The following is a 22,658-nucleotide window of genomic DNA, read 5'->3' as shown; positions in this document are numbered from 1 at the left end:
GTCTTGGAAATAAGATAGGATTATACACCTGGTTAGTAATACAGATAAATTTTAAAGATGTTTGGGATTTGAACTTGATACACTTACGAGGAATTTATGTACAGTACTACACAAATGCAACAACTATTGTTACAATGGTCAAGTTATATAGGTAAAAATTGCATAAAATATATGTAGTAAAGATTCAAGTTAAAACAGGTAGTCAACTGACAGAGTAAATTTTAGATATAAACAAATGAAAACTTCCCGGTTCCATGAAAAATGTGGTCAAGTAAGGCAGGTGTTCATGTTATAGAAATTGTTAATTTCACAGGTTTTACAATATCTATATAAAATGTGAAATAGGGCTCGGAAGTTTATGACCTAAAAATCACAGAAAAGTGACCTAAACTGGCCTTATATTTTTGAAAATATAGCATTAAAATTTAAAAGAATGACCAAAATTTTTATGATGATGATGATGATGATGATGATGATGATGATTATCATATTGTTATTCAATAACAATAACAACAATTGTTGTCAATTGTTTATTGAATTTTACGAAATCACGTCAATGCACATTATAATATTAGAAGGAACCGAAATCCCCAGACATACGTACCTCTTATTCTGCATTGCAGTAAGAGTCATCGCCATTCGTAGGGTCTCGGGTTTGAAGGATCGCGGGTTGCTTTGCTTTATGCATTTTTACGTCTTAACTTGTGAGATACAATATGCTGACTGCGGGCACTGCGGCTGCAGTATTTGTTCTGTTGTGTTGAATGGGAGGAAGCATGTAACACACGTCATCAGGAGTCAAGGGTGACGCAACCATAAGGACAATTTCTGCATGACACAATCGAATTGCGTAAGGAACCTGCAGTAGGTAGAAAACTACTCCTTAAAAGAAGTTCGTTTAAAAGAAGAAAATTGCAAAAATGCAACAAAAAGTAGATCATTTCCTAAAAAATGACCAGTAATAAAAGTCCGAAAAAATTGCAAAGACTTGCAAAATAAAAGTAGGCTATATTGGTTCGTGTTGAAGTGAAACGAGTTTATATTGCATCCTGCATTGTCTGTGATGTCTGAGAAAAAAGAAGACATATCATTAACTTTTAAGCCCTAATAATAAAAATATTTAACGTGTAATGTCATCGTGTATTTGTTTCAGATTATTTTGGTTGATGTGTGTTTTGCTGTGCTGGTGTGGTTCGGCGTATCTCATAAGAGCATCTTGGATCGCTTTTCAAGAAAACCCAATCAATTTCGGCGTGGAAACTACATACCTGAACTGGAACACTGAATTTCCCTCAGTCGTTATATGCGAAGCCAAAAGTGACGAACGCATCGGTGACTTGATCGAAAAGTGAGTACTCTCCACAACACTATTATTTTCCATAACACAAGTTAAAATATACTCTAGATAAAATTTGACAGCGAAATATACAGTTATATTATATATGAATAACTATCGTTAGGAGACACTTAGAAACATGATATTGGTATCTATGGAAAGAGAAACTCAAGTATTTATTGTTATCCATTCGGTTAAATCACAGGTGCTACTCTTAAATCAGCAAAAATTAGAAAACATGAAATTGATAGCAACAGAAATAGAAACTCCAACAATTTTTAACATTTTTCACTGCAAAACATGAAACAGAAAGAAAAACATTTGGTTCACAACCGTAAGTAAGTCGCATGTGCTCAATGTGAGCTCCTTGTGTCACATGACACACATCAAGTCTGTAGTCAATTTCCTGCCATACACGTTGTAGCATTGGACCATCCACCAGTGCAATGGCCTCTGTGATGCGGAAACGAAGATCCTCAATGGTAGGTGGTAATGATGGCTGATACACTTATTGTTTTATAAAACCCCACAGAAGAAAATGACAAGGAGTGAGGTCGGGGGAACGTGAAGGCTAATGCAAACGTTCTAAATCTTCACGGCCAGCAAGTCCAATCCATCTCCTTGGAAGTCGTGTATTCAGTTCGTTTCTGACATTTAAGTGGTAATGGGGGTGGTGCCCCATCCTGCTGAAAAATGAGACCTTCGATGTCCTGTTCCAGTGTGGAAGAAGCCATAACTGTCTAGTACGAATTACCTGTGACTGTCGCCTCGACAAAAAAGAAAAGGCCATACACCTTTTCAAAGCTTATAGCACAGACTGATATATATGAAAATCTAGCACACAAAATGCCCTCCTGTCTTCGTTTGCAGCCATTTTTCTGTTGTATCGTCTCCTAGCAACGAAATTAATAAATATGCGACAAGTTCACCAACATAACAAAACATATTTGAGTTTCTCTTTCCATTGATACTAATATCATGTTTCTAAGTGTCTCCTAACGATAGTTATTGAAGTTTGTATTCGGAAGGATCATTTATAGTAACACTGTATATCTAGCAGCTGCACAGTTAGTTGATGGTTCTCACTAACGGCAGTGAGGACGGATCCTGTCAAATTTTTGGTGGATAAATCCGCTCTAGCGCAGATATCCGAAAACAGCGGCTTTCTTTGCTACTTTCATAGTATCATTAATGCATTATCATCACAAGTCATCATGATAGCTAAGTTGACATAGCGCTGGCTTAGAACGACCTCAGACCAGTAGCGGCCGGTGACCGAAATCCTTGGTGAGGCCTGATGTAACATAGTTTCAGTAGGCTACCTCCCACATTTGTTATTATTATTATTATTATTATTATTATTATTATTATTATTATTATTATTATCATAAATGAAATATAATAAAATTTCTTCACAAGAAAGTTGCTATACTGTTAGTTTGTTCCAGTAACTGTTTCAGTGTAATGAAGCAATTCATACATAATATTATGTTCAGCTAAAAAAGTAACTATATTGTGTTGAAATTCCCCCGGAAATACTAGGCTACACTGTTCCTCTTATTGAAAGCAGAAAACTCTTCCAACAGAAAAAGTTTATTTCGCACCACGTTACCAAATAACCATTTATGTTGCCCATACCAGGTTGTATTCAAAGCTCCCGTTTTAAGATTATTATTGTGAAAAATTGTCAGTGGTGACGTAGAGTTGTCTTTATTTAACCCTGGACTGCATACCCTTTTTTGACAACTTTGGTTGTATACTTGTGGTTTCTAGTCGCCCCACTTTATACTTTTGGGTCCATTGTGTGCAATGGCTTTTATTTTGTATTATGTTCTTTATGGATATATTATGCAAGGATTTTTGGATTATGGAAAAATAAATTTGAAGTTGAAAAGACAAATTAACTTTATAAAATTACAAAGAATTTCTGAACTTAATAACTATAATGGAAATGCAGTGCTTGAAAATTGCTGGTAACCGATCAATTATAAAATTATGTAATTATTTTATATTTTAAACATAGAGATTGTTCGTAACAATTATTTTTCACACATAACTTTTAAAATTTATAACAAATAGTTGCGATATGTACTAATTTATTACAGTTTGCTTAAAAATTGAATACACTATTTTTAGAAGAGATATGTTTCTAACAATATTGCATAGTTTTCAAGTAATTTTAGTATTTTTTTAGGCTTGCAGGATAAGAACACCCTCATTTTGCACATTGAACGCAGATATCTCTCCTATATTCTGAGCATGCCAGTTTGTTACACTGCACACAAGATAATTTTATTTTTTTGTCTTTAGCGCGGGGACATAAAGCTAATCTGGTTTTTCATTTGTTTCAATCCATGTCCCGATACGTACACCAGAGTTTATATCATCACCTCTTACAGCCATCACTAATACAGTGAAAGAAGCGGCTATAAAAACTTACAAACGTGCCTGTGTACCTGGGGTTTCTAACCACTCCAAGAAGCTCGTGAAACGCGTGCACTTAATGCTTTGAAACTCGGAGCCTACTGAGGAGTGGAAACTATGTAAGCTTACTCTAAGTAGTGAATGAATACATGTGATTTGAGCGTTGTTTAAAGCTATCCAAAGATATGGCAACAAAATATAAATTCTTGTAGGGTGACGCGTCAACCCGGTATACATTCTAGGGCTAAAATGTTCCTTCTTTAAATATTATTCTTTTCTTGAAAAAGAATACTCTAACAATGAATTAATTATATCATTAGTGCTAGCATCTCATTCGGTTTCTATTATCCCGAAACACACAACACTGGACCACACTCACTGCTGTAAGTAGTTCTACAACACCCTCGCATAAGTCATAAACTGAGACATGAAGGGGGAGAACAGTGTGAGCTCGTGCCTGCTAGACAGCCGGAATTTTTTTGCTAGTTATGGCTTATTTAGGAAGACGGATCACGACTATTATTCTCACTCTATCTCATCCTTGAGACGGGCATTGACCGGTCTATAGATACGAAAAGTAGATATACATTTTCTAATAATTATTTAACATCAGTGGTTATTAATATACCTTTATTGTTAAAAAGCAGTGCTGCCCCCTTCCATTGGTTGATTCTGATGGGTGAGTGAATGCTCGCCAGACCATGAGGCAAGAAGAAATGTGCCTCAGTTGTAGCTTTCCGAGTGCAACCTCAAAGCCCGAGAAAACATACGAAATGCAGAAGCCAGACGCTCCCCGTTCAAAATTCTTACCAAGTTCTTTCAAAGAAACGGTGAAAAACTGAGTAAGACAAATGGCGAACTGGCTTGGAACTCTCATAAACTCTCCTTCACAGCTAAAAATTCCTTTACAAGGACGCGAACTTCTTAATTATTTCTTCTCCCATTTCTGTTTCTTTCATTGTGCAGTTACACGGTCCATTTCGCTCCATTATCTGGTTATTGAAGATAGTGTACTCATCCTGCCTGTAGTAATATTTCTTTAAACCTTATATCCATAATTACCTAACCTCTAAATTACATAAAAGAGTAGAGTAATGTGACGCAATCCAAAGGTTTTCATAAATTCTCTCTCACTTATTTGAGGGAAGCTTGGGAGAAGAGAGATTTTTATTTATAATCGTGAATTTTTGATAGCACTTTCATATTTTTTTAGGAAAGTTTGAAATTATAAATAACCGTCTCTTTCTTTTTTCACAATTTTACATATATCCTTACACATAAGTACGAATGTAATGTGCCTATGTTCCAATTCTTTTATAATTAATTGCAGGCACCGTCCTGAATTCTTCGATGAAGATGATGAGGACAGGTTTGAGCGCAGATTTGATCTCCTTACAATATATCAGGAGATTGCATTTTTTGATGGCCTGCCATATACCGTACAAAAGGAATGTTTCGATAGACAAGTTTACGATGAGGTCATGAAATGTCCGAAAACAGATTACTTCGAATTAGCAAAGTGGGTGAGTATAATAACACAAAATTAATGGAAAATCATCATCGCCATCATCACAATTATCTTCATCGTCACTGCACCAACGACCTTCGTCTTAATCTCCCATTTCCTCTTTCCTTTGTTGTGAATCTGTCGTTGTTCCGACGGTATCGTGGAAAGAAGAGATTACACGTAGACACGGGAAGGAGAATACAGGGCAATTACGAATGATTCATGAGGTTTCAAGCTCCTGCATGAAGAAAAATATAACAATTAGAATAATGTATGACACACCAAAATAAACAGAAACTGTTCAACTTTCGGACACATCTTCACAAGTGTTCGATGTGGCTTCTCGTTACATGACACACATCGATGCGATATTAAAGTGCGTCCCATACGCGCAGTTGCATATGCCTGGTAATGGTCGTAAATTCATATATAATGCAATCCTTGAGCTCAATCAAAGTTGCTGGTAGTGGAGGCACGTACATTATGTCTTTTATACACCCCCAGAGAAAAAAATCACAGACTGTTAGGTCGGGGGATCTAGGAGGCCACTGTAATAACGCTAAGTTACCTTCAGCGCATCGCCCAATACAACGGCGAAGGAGTTCAGTGTTCAGGCAGCGATGCGCTTTAGTGTACCAATGGGGTGGCGCCCCATCAAGTTGGAATATGAAATTATTGGAATCCTCAGTCACTTGAGGAAACAATCATTGCTGCAGCATATCGAGGAATGACATACCGGTCACAGTTGTCTCCATGAAAAAAGGCGAAGTACACCTTTGATTTAGACACTGCAGCAAACACATTCACTTATGGAGAATCTCGTTCATGTTGCACTGTCAGACGTGGTTTTTCAGTACCCCAGATGCGTACATTATCACGATTAACTTTGCCTCTCAAGTGAAATGTCACTAAACACTAGAAAGTCCTCAATATCATCATTCTCCTCCATAGCGGCCTGCAGGAATTACAAAATTCATACCGTTTGACGAGGTCTTCCGGTTTTAGTTTTTGCAGTAACTGTATATATGCGGTACTGTATTCGGTACTGTATTCGCAATCGGGTTCGTAAAATTTTCCTTACAGTCGTTTGCGGAATAACAAGTTCCCGACTGGCGCTTATGTTGATTTCTGAAGGCTGCGAATGGAACTCGCCCTCACTCGCTCCACGGTTTCATTAGAAACGCTTGGGCGTCCACTGCTTTACCTTTACTCACGGTACCAGTTGCCTTAAATTGACGATGCCATCGCAGAATACTTTGGTGACCTGGCGGTGAAGTTCCAGGGTATTGACTCCGGAACACACTCTGTACGGTAACAAAGGAAAATGACTTTCCATATTCCAAAACTGCGAACGTTTTCTGCTGCAGACACCATTTTGAAAACTATGCTTGTGCTGCCTTCTGTTTACACGTGTCAGAGTTAGAACAATGGACAAATAAACTATGAGTCGTATTTATAGACATTCTTAGCGCAGGCTTCCGATAGATGATCAGCAAACTAACGTTTTTCGTATTCATAAACCAGTGTTAGCGATATGATATGATATGAATCCCGTACAAGAAACCAGTCGATAACCGGACTAGTTTAGCACGCTCGTAGCGCGGTCTAGTGAAATGCCTATGAATAGTTTTTCATTCGATTCGTGATTAGGACAGACATATTGCATCGCAAATATTTGACTTAGAATCTGTTGAATCATTTGTAATTGCCCTGTATGTGCAATAGAACAGTGGTTCTTAAACTTGAGTCCTGTAGTTTCAAAATGTGTCTTATCCTCGTTTATGTTTTTTCATAAATCAAGAAAATTATTTTCTTCATTTTTTATGTTAAAATAAGATTTTTTCAGCCTTTAATATAAGTATTTTATAGTACACAGTGTCCGGGCTACTGGTATCAGGAAATAAAAGAACATTGATTCATTACATGTCACTACATCACTTGCACACTTATAAATGGATTTTAAAGAACCCGAAGGTTCATTGCCGCCCTCGCATAAGCCCGCCATTAGTCCCTACCCTGAGCAAGATCATTCATTCCAATCCCTAGCATCATAACCCATCTCCCCGCCATAAGAGGGAGTATTCTTAAAATATCTGACTATCGTATGGCGCGTAGAAATGAATCATGTGGATGAAACTCGGAGTGCGAAAAATGTTTAAACTTCTTATCGTGTGTGGGCTAAAGTAACACGCGCTGGGCTAATCTAACCCTGGTTTACCGAACTTATTTTGTAAATGGTGTATAATAATGTATTATAGTCTACGTTTGATCAATGTAAGCCTACGGTATTTTCTTTATGATAGTGTAAATAGTGAAAATAGAGTATTTTTTTTTGTAAATGGTGTCAAAGGACTGTCAGACATTGATTACTTTCAAAATCCGATTGTCAACAAGACGCTGGTTTTCGTCTCTAGAATATGATCTTTCTTCAAATATTATTTTTGTCGAATATAATTTTTATTTTTAATACATCAATTTTCCTTCATTATGTTAATCATTTCTTTGATCCAAATTATCTTTTTTAACACTAAATTGTAATTGTTTAACTCTAAGAATTACATGTAACTAAACACATCCACATTTTCCTCTTATAATAATAATAATAATAATAATAATAATAAATTATTATAATTATCATTATCATCATCATTATTAATAATAGTAATAATAATAAATTATTATCATTATCATTATCATCATTATTATTATTATTATTATTATTATTATTATGATAATGATAATAATAATTTATTATTATTATTATTATTATTATTATTATTATTATTATTATTATTATTATTTATTAATCAGTTGTTTTTTGTATTCCTGTTATTAATATTTGCTACTGTATGTATTTTTATAACGGTTGAATGGAAGAGTAAGCCTTATTGCCTTAACTCTGTCATTAGAAATAAAACAATTAAATAAATAAATTAATAATTATTATGAATTAAAATTATAATTTAAATTGTAGGAAAGATAATCGTAGTATCAGTCTCCATCATTATAATGTATGTTAACAGATAGAGAGGTCTAATTTTGAATCCTAAATAGAACTGCAGCACAAACAAAATGCAAGTATTCCCTGTTAGTAGGTCTATTTGTGCCACGTGCCAAACATGGCATCATGTCCATGTAGTCTATGAACAATTAACCTTATCTACGTACGCACAGGGTCAGATAGAATACGGTTCCTAGCGGTTATTCCATTTTAAACTTTATGTATTACATAATTTATCTGTCATTGTTATTTCAGCTACGATTTAACTGCACAGAGATTTTTCATTTTTGTTCGTGGAATGACGTTCAGTTCAATTGCTGTGAGTACTTCCTACCGTTGGACACTGAAACTGGACCTTGCTATGCGATCAACAATCTCAACACGAGGTAAACATACTTAAAATATTAATGTTACGTATTCCTATAATCTTTGAAAATTAGGAGAAACATGAGTTCATGCTGGTATGTATATCTATTATCGGGCAGTACATCTCACTTGGCGATATGTGTCACAGAAACAACAATTGGTTGTACACATCTGATTCCTGATTAGTGTACTATACAGCAGCGGTGACCAAAACTCGAACAGCAGTGATTAAACACGAGAGACAGTCTAAGAAGTAAGGAGACGGGGGAGAGGTACATGGCATGAAAACTGCAACCAGTGGTGGTTCGTGCACTAACATTGAATTCTTCATCAACCCCGCGAATAAAAATCGCAAACTCTGCTGTATCAGTAATGTCACTACTGTCATCAAGAGCCAATAAAAAATAAATACAAATTTCTTGCTTTTTTTAAATTTTCCTCATGAACACAATCAGAAATTTCCTGAACTCTCTTCTGGATATTTAGTCGAGAAATGTGCAGTTTTTCAAAATTAATTAACAACTTTCATTGGACAAATTATTTCAGACACCTTGATCATTACGCTTTTATAAAACTCTCCTTCGCTGAAAGTCTTCGTTACATTTATTTATGTCATCTTTCTCTTCATGACGTTGATTTAAGGCTGGTTTCAGTTCTTGGAGTTTAATAGCTCGTTTAATTACTACACTAGCACGTAATATTCAATCAGTTTCTCTATATTATTATTATTATTATTATTATTATTATTATTATTATTATTATTATTACTACTACTACTACTGCTACTTATAAAACTATAAGTATTGTTATGAGTATTATTATTATTAGTTTATTATTATTATTATTATTATTATTATTATTATTATTATTATTATTATTATTATTATTATTAAATCGATAACTAGTAAATAATTGATAGTAGTCATCAAAAGATTAAGGCGTTAGGTACAGCTTACAGCAGCAAAATTTTGAAAATATTCATCATTTTTTTCTCCATTACTGTATCTTACACAATAATGAAAATTAGTATGTGTAAAACACTGTCCTTCTGCTATATGAAAAAAATATTTTTACGGTTTGTGTGTATTTATACATGTCATATCTGCAATATGATGCAAGATCACTTCTCTACCTTTGATAGATTGTCTGATAAAAAGTAAATTCTTTAAAAAATGGTCAAATATCAGTATTTTTTCTTCTAACACAAAATAACAAAAATATTATTTATTAAGGAATGTAGTTGAAAGAGCTTGATTTGTAAACATGAGTTTCAGCAATAAAATAAAAGAAGAGAACATGAAAAAGTTAACAAGTTTATGAGATATGTGGTAAACGCTTCATCACTGCACAGTAAACTACCACCATTTTGAATTTTGAAAAAAAGAATATAAATAATTTTTTTTAATTGTAAAAATATTTTTTCATATAGCAGAAGAAAAGTGCTTTACACATACCAATTTTCATTATTGTACAAGATACAGTAATGGAGAAAAAAAAAGTGAAATATTTCCAAAAAATTTACTGCTGTAAGCTGCACCTAACCCCTTAACAAAGAAATTGAAATGGATATATAGCGTAGTAATTATTTTATCTCTCAAGGGAAGATGTAGATCTATATATTCAGGCACATATAAGAATTATGGTAACACTTGCTGATAACTACTACTGCTACTGCTACTGCTACTGCTACTGATACTACTACTACTACTACTACTACTACTACTGCTACTACTACTACTACTACTACTACTACTCCTACTGCTACTGCTACTGCTACTGCTACTGCTGCTGCTGCTGCTACTGCTACTGCTACTTATATGCCTATGTCTTCAGCGTAATGCCCTGTAATGTCGCTTTTATACACTACTACTAATTGAACCATTGAGCAAAGCAATATATTACATTTTCTCCGACAGAAAAACAAATAAATTCCTTTTCCCATTCTGTACGAAACATTCTGTTCCTGCTCGTAGGGACAGAGGGTTTGTAGAGCGACATGGTACCGACACTGCTTACCGTCAGTACTGAGCGAGACAGAGAGCAATGTACAGAAAATCCCCTTACCAGTATGAATATCTTTGATTACACGATGTAATGAGGATAACTAGTTTGGTCACCGCTGCTATACAGCGATGTGTGCATTGGAGGGACAAAGGAACTGGCCACTCTACTTCATTAACTCCTGGCTTAATTGACTCATGAGTGATGCCTTATTGGTATTACTTATGAGGTTCAAACCAGTCTTCGGACAGTTGACTAAGCAATAAATCAACAGATAAGAAATGACATTTACAGGAAATGTGAATCTATCTCTACAAGAGATTTAAATATTTCTTAACATGCATTACCTTCACAAATTTGATGCATTAAATGCTGTTAAAATTGTGTTGCATTATAATAAAACTAAAGACAAAAACACGCATTTGTTTCAGACAACAAAGGCATTTGGATATGATTTCCAACAAAAGCACTGGGCCTGGTGCAATGACGTTACATTTCAGAGAAAAAATTAAGGTAACTTATTTTAGTTACGTTACGTACAAGTGTAGATAAATGATAAATATATAGTACATCATTTTATGTTAATGTAGCCTATACATCCTTATGTTTGCATCGTGTTTACCGTTTGGTAATAAAGTCCATGCAAATTTGTTAATCTATAAAGATAGGCGAGTTATAAGCTGTACTTCCTCCTAAGAGACACTAGGGCTGTGTTTTTACAAAAAATTGTCAAAAATTAATTTTCCGTTTTTATACAAAGCTGATAGTGAGAGGTATTTTGCCTCTACTTCTTCTCAGGTGCTCAGAAGCGATTGTTATATAGGCCTGCTCCATATAGCACTATTGTGTCTCTTTTCACGAATTTGTCTTTTTCGCGAAACTACATTCCTGAATATCACAATGTTCCATTCGCATGTAGGGGAGAGTCGGGTAGTATCGGACATAGGGTAATATCGGACAGTGCGTTTCTTTCATCTACCAGCATATGGTAGTACCTGAATGACATGGTTACGTTTCTCTATGCGACATCACAGAAACGTAACCATGTCAATCAGGTACTATCATCGTGTGGTAGATGAAAGAAACTCACTGTCCGATATTACCCGATGTCCGATACTACCCGACTCTCCCCTAGTTTTAACGAAATATGAAAATATTCGTAAGTGTCCACGCATATATTTTCTGAGATCTAACGTTGAGAAATCATTAGTATCTTGAAAATAAGGAGCTAAAATTATTATGTAAATAAAAAACATGAATGAATGAATGAATGAATGAATGAATGAATAAGTAAAAAAGTAAGTAAGTAAAAAAGTGCCTGGTTTCAAAAATTTATTATGCCTAAACTAGCCTAGATGTCATGGATTTCTCGGCTTCAAAATATTTCCAGTGAATCAGGGTCGATATCAAAAAAATTTGAATTGACTGTATTTAAATGTAATGCGCATGAATAATTTTGATTACATCACTAATTTGCGTAACTAAAATACAGTTAACTTCGAAACTAATAGTCAGATTAAGCTGAAAATTTGCACACACATTATTTTTAATATATCTAACAAAGAGTTCAAAAACTAAACAAATCGGATTAAAATGGTAAAAATTTCAAAACTCAGTCTTAGTGTTCCTTAATATCTTTCCTTTCAAGTAAATGAAATCCCATTTTGTGTAGACTTCACTAATTTGATACAAAACTATTAACACAACTGGTTTTTGAAATGTACAAAGTTACATTTTCGGTTTTGACCTTAAAATTCGGTATTTTCTGCAGATAAAATTGTAGGTCGAAGTAATTATATACAGATTTTCTATTTAATATTCTTAGAACAGTACGTCCCGTTTTCTCGGAAGTGGTTAATACTAGTTTAAAAATTTTGCATACATCTTCTAAGTATTAGCTATATTGCAGTACATATGACTATGGATAAGATTTCATTAATATAGTTGAAATATTTGTTCATATATGATTAAATTAGTAAGCCTACATATATGTAAAAATTTCAGTTTTATGCCTCACACGGTAGATATTGAAACTACGTGAACTAAGCTAACCAAACCTTGTCAGTAGAGATAGGCTATAGGGTGAGCGGCTTATATATGAAACGTGAGTTCGGCATGAAGTGTATGGGCTAGGAGCCTATGCCTGGGCCGGCCGGCAATAAATATGTAAATTGGGCTATAGATTAACGATACAGCTATGATATATAGGACTAGAGAATTTAGTGATTTATCCATCTTCATTCATTACTGGCGGTCCCTTGTTTGCTTTCATCATCTCTTCACACTATGGTAGAAGAAACGGAAATACCGAATATGAACTCACTCTAATATAAGTACAATTTAAGCTACGAACGGAACGCCATATTTGGTTCTTGCATTAGTGCAAGTAATTTTAAAGTAATTGCAGAAGTATCTTGAATTTCTTTCAAAAGAATTTCTGTAGATAAAATGTTAAATGTTCTTATGAACTAATGAAGTATAGGATAATTTTTTTAAATTAGTAATCACATGTAAGTTAAAGCATTAGAGTGTGTAAATATGCATGGTGATTCAGTAAAAGCCTGCAAAAATTAACAGCAAATGTGGGGTACTCTGCAGAATATTGTGAGATCGGGAACTTGGGATGTGCGAAGTCAGATTAAGGAGATCCAGCCGCGAGCGTAGCTCAGTTGGCTAAGGCGCTTGCCTGATGATCTGGAGTTGCGCTCGGGCTCGGGTTCGGGTTCGATTCACACTTGGGCTGATATATGGTCGGGTTTTTCTGAGATTTTTCCCAACCGTGAGTCATATGTCAGGTAATCTGTGACGAATCCTCGACCTCATCTCGCCAAATACCATCTCGGTATCACCAATCCCATTGAAGTTAAATTACCTAGCAGTTGATACAGCGTCGTTAAACAACAAACAAAAAATATTCTGAGCTAAAATATATCTATCGCTATCGCATATTGTTTTACATGCTAATTACATTGATTATTTATTTTACGAGTACTTTATTTACATTTATTTCAAATTATTATTTACATTTATTCACACCCTTTAAATTATTTTCAAGTCACTACATATCAGAGTTAACTCATTACTGCATAGCGTCCTAAAAATGGGACTTGCGTAAAATACTGATGTCTATGGAAATTTTTCTTGTTTAGTACAGTGTTGGAGGCATTGTTGTTTAGAAGGTAAATTATTACATTGTATTATGGTGTTACAGTGTTTGAATTCCGCGCGAACATTTGTTCATACCAGTTAATTTTTTACAAGATGGCAGGATAACAGTATTTTGTGACGCACCGGTGTAAGTTCATTCTTAGTTACTCTGTAATGGTGAAAGAGAAATCTTATTTTTATTTTTTTCACATAATGAGTTGAATACTTCAGCTTTCATGTGGTATAAAACAACAATAAAATTTTCTTATATGTTGCTAGGTACAAGGTGAAATAAAGTGCCGTCCTAAAAATAGGACGCCATGCAGTGTGCATTCCTGTAGTATTCTTTATAATATGTATATGGTTTCCATTACATTGTTTTATTTCCAGTCTAACCGTGAGTGAAATTCTGGGGTTAATGGAAAATCAAAATAATAATAATGAGAGTCTAATATATGTGACCCCTCCAGAAGATTTCCATGATACAAATAAATACAGTGATAAATCGGACGACGAGCATGAGGCTAATTTGAATAATCTTGGCGGTAAAATGCTACTTAGTAAAGCGGAATTACAAAAAAAAAAATATATATATATATGTAATGATGATAATGAAGATGACATTGTTGATGAAAGTATGCTACAAATGCATAAAAGCTGCAACAAATCATTTTGAAAGTACATTAGACAAAAATGAAGCTGAGGTTTCTCGCACAAGTTATTGCCATCCGAAAAGAAGGAAGCTAATATATGAAAATTTCCAAGACAGGGAAGATAATTCCAGGCTAGAAGGCCATCGTACTACAACTACAAGTACTATTATTACTACTATAACCAGCAACGTACCGCACCGTGGCATAGTGGTCTAAGGCATCCTGCCTCGGACTCGCGTTACGGAATGCGCGCTGGTTCGAGTCCTCATGGGGGAAGAAATTTTCTCATGAAATTTCGGCCAGTGTATGGGACCGGTGCCCACCCAGCATCATCATGCACTTGTGGAGCTATGATAGGTAGCGAAAATCCGGTTTCGGAAACCAGCTATAACGGCTGGGGGGGAATCATCGTGCTAACCACAAGATACCGCCATTCTGGTTGGATGATAGTCCACCTCTGTTTCGGCATGTGGACGTGAGACCAGCAGTCGGTTGGTCGGTCTTGGCCCTTCATGGGCTGTAGAGCTACGAATTTTTTTACAATCACTATCATCAGCACCAGCGCTAGCAGCAGCAATAGCACCATCACTAGCAGCAACAGGAGTACCAGCGCTAGCACAGAAACAGCAGCACCAGCGTAGGCAGTACCAATGTTAGCAACAGCGCCAACAACAGAGTGGTGATCCATCTTCGCTTATTTTCTTGATGTTGCCGTAGTAAATGCTTGGTTTCTGTATAGCAAAATGAAGCCTCAAAACTCTTCAGAACCGTTCCTCAACTTTTGCCGTCTCCTGGCTTTTACAGTACTGAAAACGAATGGGGTGAGTTCCCACTAAGGAAAAATTGTTCCCATTCCATCAGGAGACATAAGATTTGATGGTCAACACCACTGGCCAGTTGAAAATGAAACTCAGCGAAGGTGTGCTAATTGTACAGGGAAAGCAAAGTTCATCTGCAGCAAGTGTCAAATTGGAATCCACCCAAAATGTTTCTACCCTTACCACACAAATTAGTGTTTTTCAATGCGTAGGCATGTGTGAGAAGGGCAGTTGAACCACTGATTCTAATATGTATATGTATTTGCTACATAATAAATACATAAATACTATTTGAACTAAAAGAGGGGTTATATACTATTCAACTAATGTATCACTGACCATTATGCATAGCGTCCTATTTATGGGACGGTCCTTAATTTTTATCCCAGAAAGTAAATAAAGATAAAAATGGTAAGATAGCATTCTTAAGTCACCAACTAGCAATCTTAAACTCAGAAACTCATTTTTCAAATCATTAATAACTTTATGCAATAAAGGGTTGTATCAATTTGTACCTCACAAGATGTGCTTGAAATAACTGCCACCAACATTTACTATTTACATTGACATGTATTATTTATATTTTACTTACAACTTACAAATGGATTTTAAGAAACCCTGAGATTCATTGCTGCCCTCATACAAGCTCGCCATCGGTCCCTATCCTGATCCAGATTAATCCACTCTCTACGATCATACCCCACCTCCCTCAAATCCATTTTAATATTATCCTCCCTAAAAGTCTTTTCCTCTTCGGCCTCCCAACTAATATTCTATATGCATTTCTGGATTCGCCCTTACGTGCTACATGCCCTGTCCATCTCAAACGTATGGATTTAATGTTCCTAATTATGTCAGGTGAAGAATAAAATGCGACAAGTCCTGCGTTGTGTAACTTTCTCCATTCTTCTGTAACTTCATCCCACTTAGCCCCAAATATTTTCCTAAGCACCTTATTCTCAAACATCCTTAACCTCTGTTCCTCTCTCAAAGTGAGAATCCAAGTTTCACAACCATACAGAACAACCGGTAATATAAATGTTTTATAAATTCTAACTTTCAGCTTTTTTAGAGTAGACTGGATGACAAACGCTTGTCAACCGAATAATAACAGAAATTTCCCATATTTATTCTGCGTTTAATTTCCTCTCAAGTATCATTTATATTTGTTACTGTTGCTCCAAGATATTTTAATTTTTCCACCTCTTCAAAGGATAAATTTCCAATTTTTATATTTTCATTTCATTCAATATTCTGGTCACGAGACATAATCATATACTTTGTCTTTTCGGGATTTATTTCCAAACCTATTTCTTTACTTGCTTCTAGTAAAATTTCCGTGTTTTCCCTAATCGTTTATGGATTTTTTCCTAACATATTCACGCCATCCGAATACAAGCAGCTGATGTAATCCATTCAATTCCAAATCCTCTCTGTTATCCTTAACTTTCCTAATAGCATATTCTAGAGCGAAGTTAAAAAATAAAGATGATAATGCCTCTCCTTGCTTTAGCCCGTAGTGAATTGAAAAAGCATCCGTCAGAAACTGACCTATACGAACTTTCCTGTACGTTTCACTGATACACATTTTAATTAATCGAACTAGTTTCTCGGGAATATCAAATTCAATAAGAATATCATTTACATTTTACTACTTGCATTTATTATTTTCATGTAGACAATCCATTATATTTGATCTTTTGTCCCAAGGTGATTCTGTCGATAGTATTTACATTGTCACATTACAAAGCATGATATGAGTCAACTACAAATTCTTCCATATCATTAGAAGACGTAACTGTAGTACAGTATGTTACTAATTTAGAATTTTAAAATTATATTAAAATTGGTTCAAAATGTAAATAAATGTAAATAACGGGTGTAAATATATCTAAGTAATACTTTAAATAAATATAATTGGTACATGGAAATAAATGTAAGTAATAAATATAGATTATGTGGAAAACAATAAGCGACATCGATGAACATATTTGGACTCATATTTCCTTAATCTGACTTCGCAGACCCCAAGTTTCCTTTTCAAATTTTCTGTAGATCATTCCCCATTTCCTGACCCTGATCACATATTTAATATCAGATTGGTCATTTCCATGTTATAAAATGGCAACCACTAGGATCTCCACTGTCGAAAATGAACTTTTGGTAACAACCGCTAGATGGAAGAATAGTTACAAGCTCCTTATTACTCCAGGTTAGCTCTGCGAATTCCTTTCTAACTGAATCGTACAGAAAAATGATAGGCTATAACTTTGGCGTGCAAACTTAAATTCCCTTACCCAAATCACATAAAGAAAATTATTGCATTATTCTATAAGTGTTATCGCATCTCGTATCAGAGTTACAAATACAGCAAAACGCGATAATTTATCAAGGCTGCTGCCGTATCCGATCAAGGGCCGTTCAGCCATATCACGTCATCTATTGTCGGTCTGTAGAACTAGTGTTGTTGCCAAAAAATCCTATATCGCGGACAATCTGTTGTATGTTATCACTGTAGAGATGAAAAAATTCCTTCGTAAACATGATACCAGCGTATATGTTACTGGATTATTGTACATGACGTCAGAGGGAAGGGATTAGAATTGCTTTCTGTACCGTCTGGTTACAGCAACAGTGCTGAACTGTGGTGCTACGTGTCCAGTGCGGTAGTGAGCGAGTCGATTTCTAACCTGTAGTGCAGTGTTATTGTCATTACTTTATATATTAAGTCATTCTAATATATTATGTAAGCTTTAGTTGAATTGTATACACCACAGAGGACTACCAAGAGTAACAACTTTACATCGGTTATATTTCACTCCAAATGTTCTCAACAGGTAGTGCGCAACGTTTATGTTCCATCAAAGTATACTGTACTTTGTATGTCTGAAACCTGCTCTTGTTTACATCTGACCGCTATGCAGAGTTCAGAGACACCCACACTGTACGGTTGAAGCGTAGGCAACCTCGTGTCCGTGGAAGGAAAGGTTTCATCATTAGTGATCAGGTGTCCTGTTTAATTTTTGTACGCTTCTACTGAATCACTCTGTATTTGTTCCGTTCAACCTTCGGAATTAAAGACGTCTTTATCGATATTTACAGGTTTATGTCTTATCAAAAGAGGAAGTGCCACATGCAACTTCAAGTGATGTTACATATTTTAGGATGGCGAAAGGCTCCACATTTGAGAGCTATGTGAAAGTAAATGACATAGAGAATGATCCAGCTGTACGAGATATTGATATTAAAAGAAGAAGTTGCCGTTTTGCTGACGAAAACTTTTTAGACATTTATCCTGTGTACTCCCCTTCCGCCTGCGAGGTCAATTGCCGCCTGAAGCTACAAATGAAGCTCTGCAACTGCACCAATTTCTTCATGCCCGGAGTCGGTAGGTTCAGTTTCTGCGAAATAAATATTGAATACAATGTTTATTGATTTTAATCAGAAATTAGATATCCGTATTACTTTCGTAAATTAGAGAGAATTTTATATGTGCTCCTCATCTTCCCGTTCTTTCTCATCATTCAACCACTCCTTCATTACATGTCACTACATCACTTACAAATGGCTTTTAAAGAACCCGGAGGTTCTGTGCCGCCCTCGCATAAGCCCGCCATCAGTCCCTACCCTGAGCAAGATTAATCCAGTCCCTAGCATCATAGGGCCTAACCCATCTCTCTCAAATCCATTTTAATATTATCCTGCCATCTATGCCTCGGCCTCCCAAAGGCCTTTTTCCTCTCAGGTCTCCAACTAACACTCTGTATATAATTGTTTTTAATTTTAATTGCTAATTTTAATCTGGAACCATCTCAGATATACATTGGTGTAATTTTATAATTTTAGACGGATCAACATTCATGTTAACACCTTTATGGATTCTAGGTTTTTATACTCATCGAAACATATTCTTTAAATTTAACTTGTTTAATTTATTGGATTTTAAGATGACTGTAAGGTAAAGTACCCAAATAACAGACAGGTTCCTAATAAGAGATACATTGTTAATTTCTCCGGTATAATTTGCCACCTCTTGATAACTATGGGAAATCAATGTGTGTGCTTGTAAGACATCGTGTTCTTTGTCTAACCTCAGTTGAAAGTAAGCAACGAAGCTGAGAGCAAGTAAAGTAATTTTTCACATTTTGAACTTTTTGATGGTTTTTATTGAGGAAGCGAACAGCAGTTAATGTAAGGTACAACTAATTTATTATTAATTTTATAAAATTGCTGGCAAAATGTTGCATATAATAAGTTAGATTGCTAATAAGAAAGATAATTTATGACCTTAGGTAGCTATTTCATTTTTATTTATTTCGTTCCCTAATAAGAGATACCTAGGGGTCCTATTAAGAGATAGTATCTCTTATTTAGAACCTTTATTTGGTTTTATTATGATGCTCACTTTTGAAAGTTTACGAAAGGCGTTAATGCTTCTAGTCGTGTCAGTTTGTCTGCCAGTAACTACATAAGAACCAATGAAAGATTAATTGAACTATTAATTAAAATTAATTACGAATTAGGTCAATCATTAATTATCCATTGTCCTCAATTATTCATTACAAAAATTACTAATTCAAATGAGTAAGTTATCATTATTAATGAATAAAATTAATTATTCATTGAGATAACAATAACATCAATAGCTAAAATCATTTAAAATTGTCTAGTCCGAAAATATTTACCTTACTTAAAGATCAAAACGTAAGTGCGTAATTCGTGAAATATTCTCTACATATTTCAAATAAAAATCTTGTGTAATTATTAAAACTATTAAATTTAATTGTGATTCCTAGTTTCGAAAATTTCGTTGGACCTGTGTAAATATCGCCACTACAGCCAGTGCCAGCGTTTGTGGCGCTTATCCTTGAGTAAAAAGCCAGTTAGTGATCACTTGTTGCCAGTATAGCTGAGAACGGTAACACCCAACACGTCACGTAAGCAATCTGCCAATCACAGTTGTCAGTCTTATTGGCCACTGACTGCGTCAAAGGCAAAACACTCGCACTTTGCGTTTCTGGGATGTGTCCTTGAGTACACTGTCTAGTCAGTGGCATCTGTTACCACTTCGGCTAAGAGTGGTACCATCTCCTAAACAGTTATGACGTCAACAATCTGCCAATCACAGTTGTTAGCTTTCATGCCCACAGACTGTGCCAAAGATAAGTTATTCGCTCTCAACGTTCCCATTACTTATTTCACGTGCCAGAAACGGTGACTTTAGTTATATCACAATTACAGAAGCAGCAACAACCACCTCAAGAGCCGCAAGTTTCAACCAGTGAGGAATGGCATGTAAAGTATCCAGGGCAGGAAAAGGAACTATTATAATATCAACACTTAAACAGAAACAAACGAGAAAGAGTTTAGATAAGAAAAAACAAGGAAAAGATGGAGGTCGCAAGAAGTTCGAAAAACCACAGAAAAAATCAGTCCAAGAAGCACTGCTTGAGTTCGTCCAGTGATGAAGAATCCGATGTGGAAATGCAACTAATTAACTCTAGTGACTCGGAATATGGAGGAAATTATGATGATGTAGAGTGCTTGTTTTGCACTGGATTTTTTTCAGAGGACACTAGGGCCCAGGGGGGGGGGATATAGAGTCAGTGTTCAAAATGTCGTCGTTGGGCACACGAACATTGCGGCACTGATGAACTTTTTATTTGTCTAACTTGCTCAAATTCAGCGAAATAAGAATTGTGTCAATTAAAAGGGTCGCAAGATAAGTGCAATCAACTTAAATTTAAAACATGGGGATCGAAGTTTAATATTTTATCATTTTTTTTCTCTAGCAAAATATTAACGTTAGCAATAGTAGCCTAAGTAAGATAAGTACATTCATGTCCGATTTGACCGACTTTGTGTTATTTTCGTAAACCATCTTAATTTCACTTGGAAAAATTTCAAACAAACAGCAGATTTTTTGTTGAGAGTTAGACCGCTGTTACACTGACCCCTTCAATTTTAAAATGTTCCTGAATTTATTAAAGTATGTACAATATTTAACAATGTTATATATTGCTTCAATTTTCACCCAATGATAATAATTTTTGTCCATGATCAAAAATAAAGTTAAATAACACACGTATCTCTTATTTGGAACCTCTTTCCAAAACATCATTATTTCCCAGTTTTACTTATTTTTATAATTTAAAATAATAATAAAAACTGACTAAAATTTTAATGTCAATTCTAAAAATAGACGAAATGCTATATGTATTCCACTCATTCAGATTAAAAATGTCTATTCCCATCCTAATTTATAAGCAATTAAAAAAAAAGTGTCTCTTATTTGGGTACTTTACCTTATAACACAGCTTCAATTATTACATTCATAAGGGTCAATTTTATATATTACCCGATGATATCTCGAAGGTGAAAGTACTCGTAGCCATTACTTGATATTACATATATATTTTTTTACACTAGTCCTTTTTATTCAGTATGCTCCATTGCAGTAATGCAATACTACACACGTTTGTTGCTACACTATTTTTACATTCTGTCTGAACTAAAAAAAAACGAATAGTAAACTATTTGTAACAGTAGTAGTGCTTTGACTATTTACAATATGTACAAGGATGTAAAGTCAGATGACGAATAGAATTTATTAATTTAATTATAATTATTTTAACATAAATTACTTGAATACTAATATTAATACTAATTTTAACTAGAGTAGTATTTCTTCTGTTTACAATTTACACTATTCACTTATTAAGTGATTAACAGTAAACTGTGACAGTAAAATGAAGGTTCTTTAAATAATTATTTACTAGTTTATATTGACTCATAGGTTCAATAAGTTCTCTAAATTTATTAAAGCAGAATGAATAACAAAATCTTCTCAATCGAATAATAACAGGCATTTCCAATATTCACTTTGCGTTTAATTTCCTCTTGAGTGTCATTTATATTTGTTACTGTTGCTCGAAGATATTCGAATTTTTCCACCTCTTCAAAGCATAAATTTCCTATTTTTATATGACATCAGTGTCTGTAAATGAAAAGGTACCTTAAATTAATATCAAATTGAATTATTTGAAGAAATTAAATCTTTGAATTTCCTCTTGGAATGTCTGATATCGTAAAAATGTAATCCTCAAATACAAGTATTTAGGAATTTTGTTTGGAAGTTTTCCTTTGCTGATAAATACTGAACATACGATGTTTCAAGGATTGTGTCTGCTTTCGTCTCTAGAGAAATGGATTGGGAGCGGTCAATGAAATGGTTTTAGTCATTTTTAATAGTAACAGAGAGTATGATAACCTCCCTTCCTTTCACCTGTAGGCGAAGTTAGATACACCTGTCGAAACATAATATATTCTATGTAAGAGTATTACACTGTTAATATAAAAAGTCCAATATAAACCCCTCTTGAATGACTGTCAGTGTTTTTCACCA

At 34.8% G+C, this 22,658-nt stretch overlaps 1 protein-coding gene across 1 annotated transcript in view; it reads left to right on the top strand.

The window, feature by feature from the left end:
• Nucleotides 1-1,154: 1,154 nt before the first annotated feature.
• The window catches only part of LOC138697978 (sodium channel protein Nach-like), a 44,925-nt gene continuing 23,421 nt past the window's right edge, over nt 1,155-22,658 (top strand). The window contains exons 1-5 of the mRNA XM_069823610.1: nt 1,155-1,348; nt 5,091-5,283; nt 8,524-8,654; nt 11,067-11,148; nt 18,356-18,641. Coding sequence (XP_069679711.1) covers nt 1,167-1,348; nt 5,091-5,283; nt 8,524-8,654; nt 11,067-11,148; nt 18,356-18,641 — 874 coding nt within the window. The 5' untranslated portion in view covers nt 1,155-1,166. The remainder of the gene's footprint in view (nt 1,349-5,090; nt 5,284-8,523; nt 8,655-11,066; nt 11,149-18,355; nt 18,642-22,658) is intronic.

The sequence above is a fragment of the Periplaneta americana genome, chromosome 1 (assembly GCF_040183065.1).
Source record: "Periplaneta americana isolate PAMFEO1 chromosome 1, P.americana_PAMFEO1_priV1, whole genome shotgun sequence".
In the NCBI taxonomy this organism is placed as follows: Eukaryota; Metazoa; Arthropoda; class Insecta; order Blattodea; family Blattidae; genus Periplaneta; species Periplaneta americana.
Note: the sequence above shows the minus strand (reverse complement) of the source record. Positions and strands in the feature narration are given on the sequence as shown.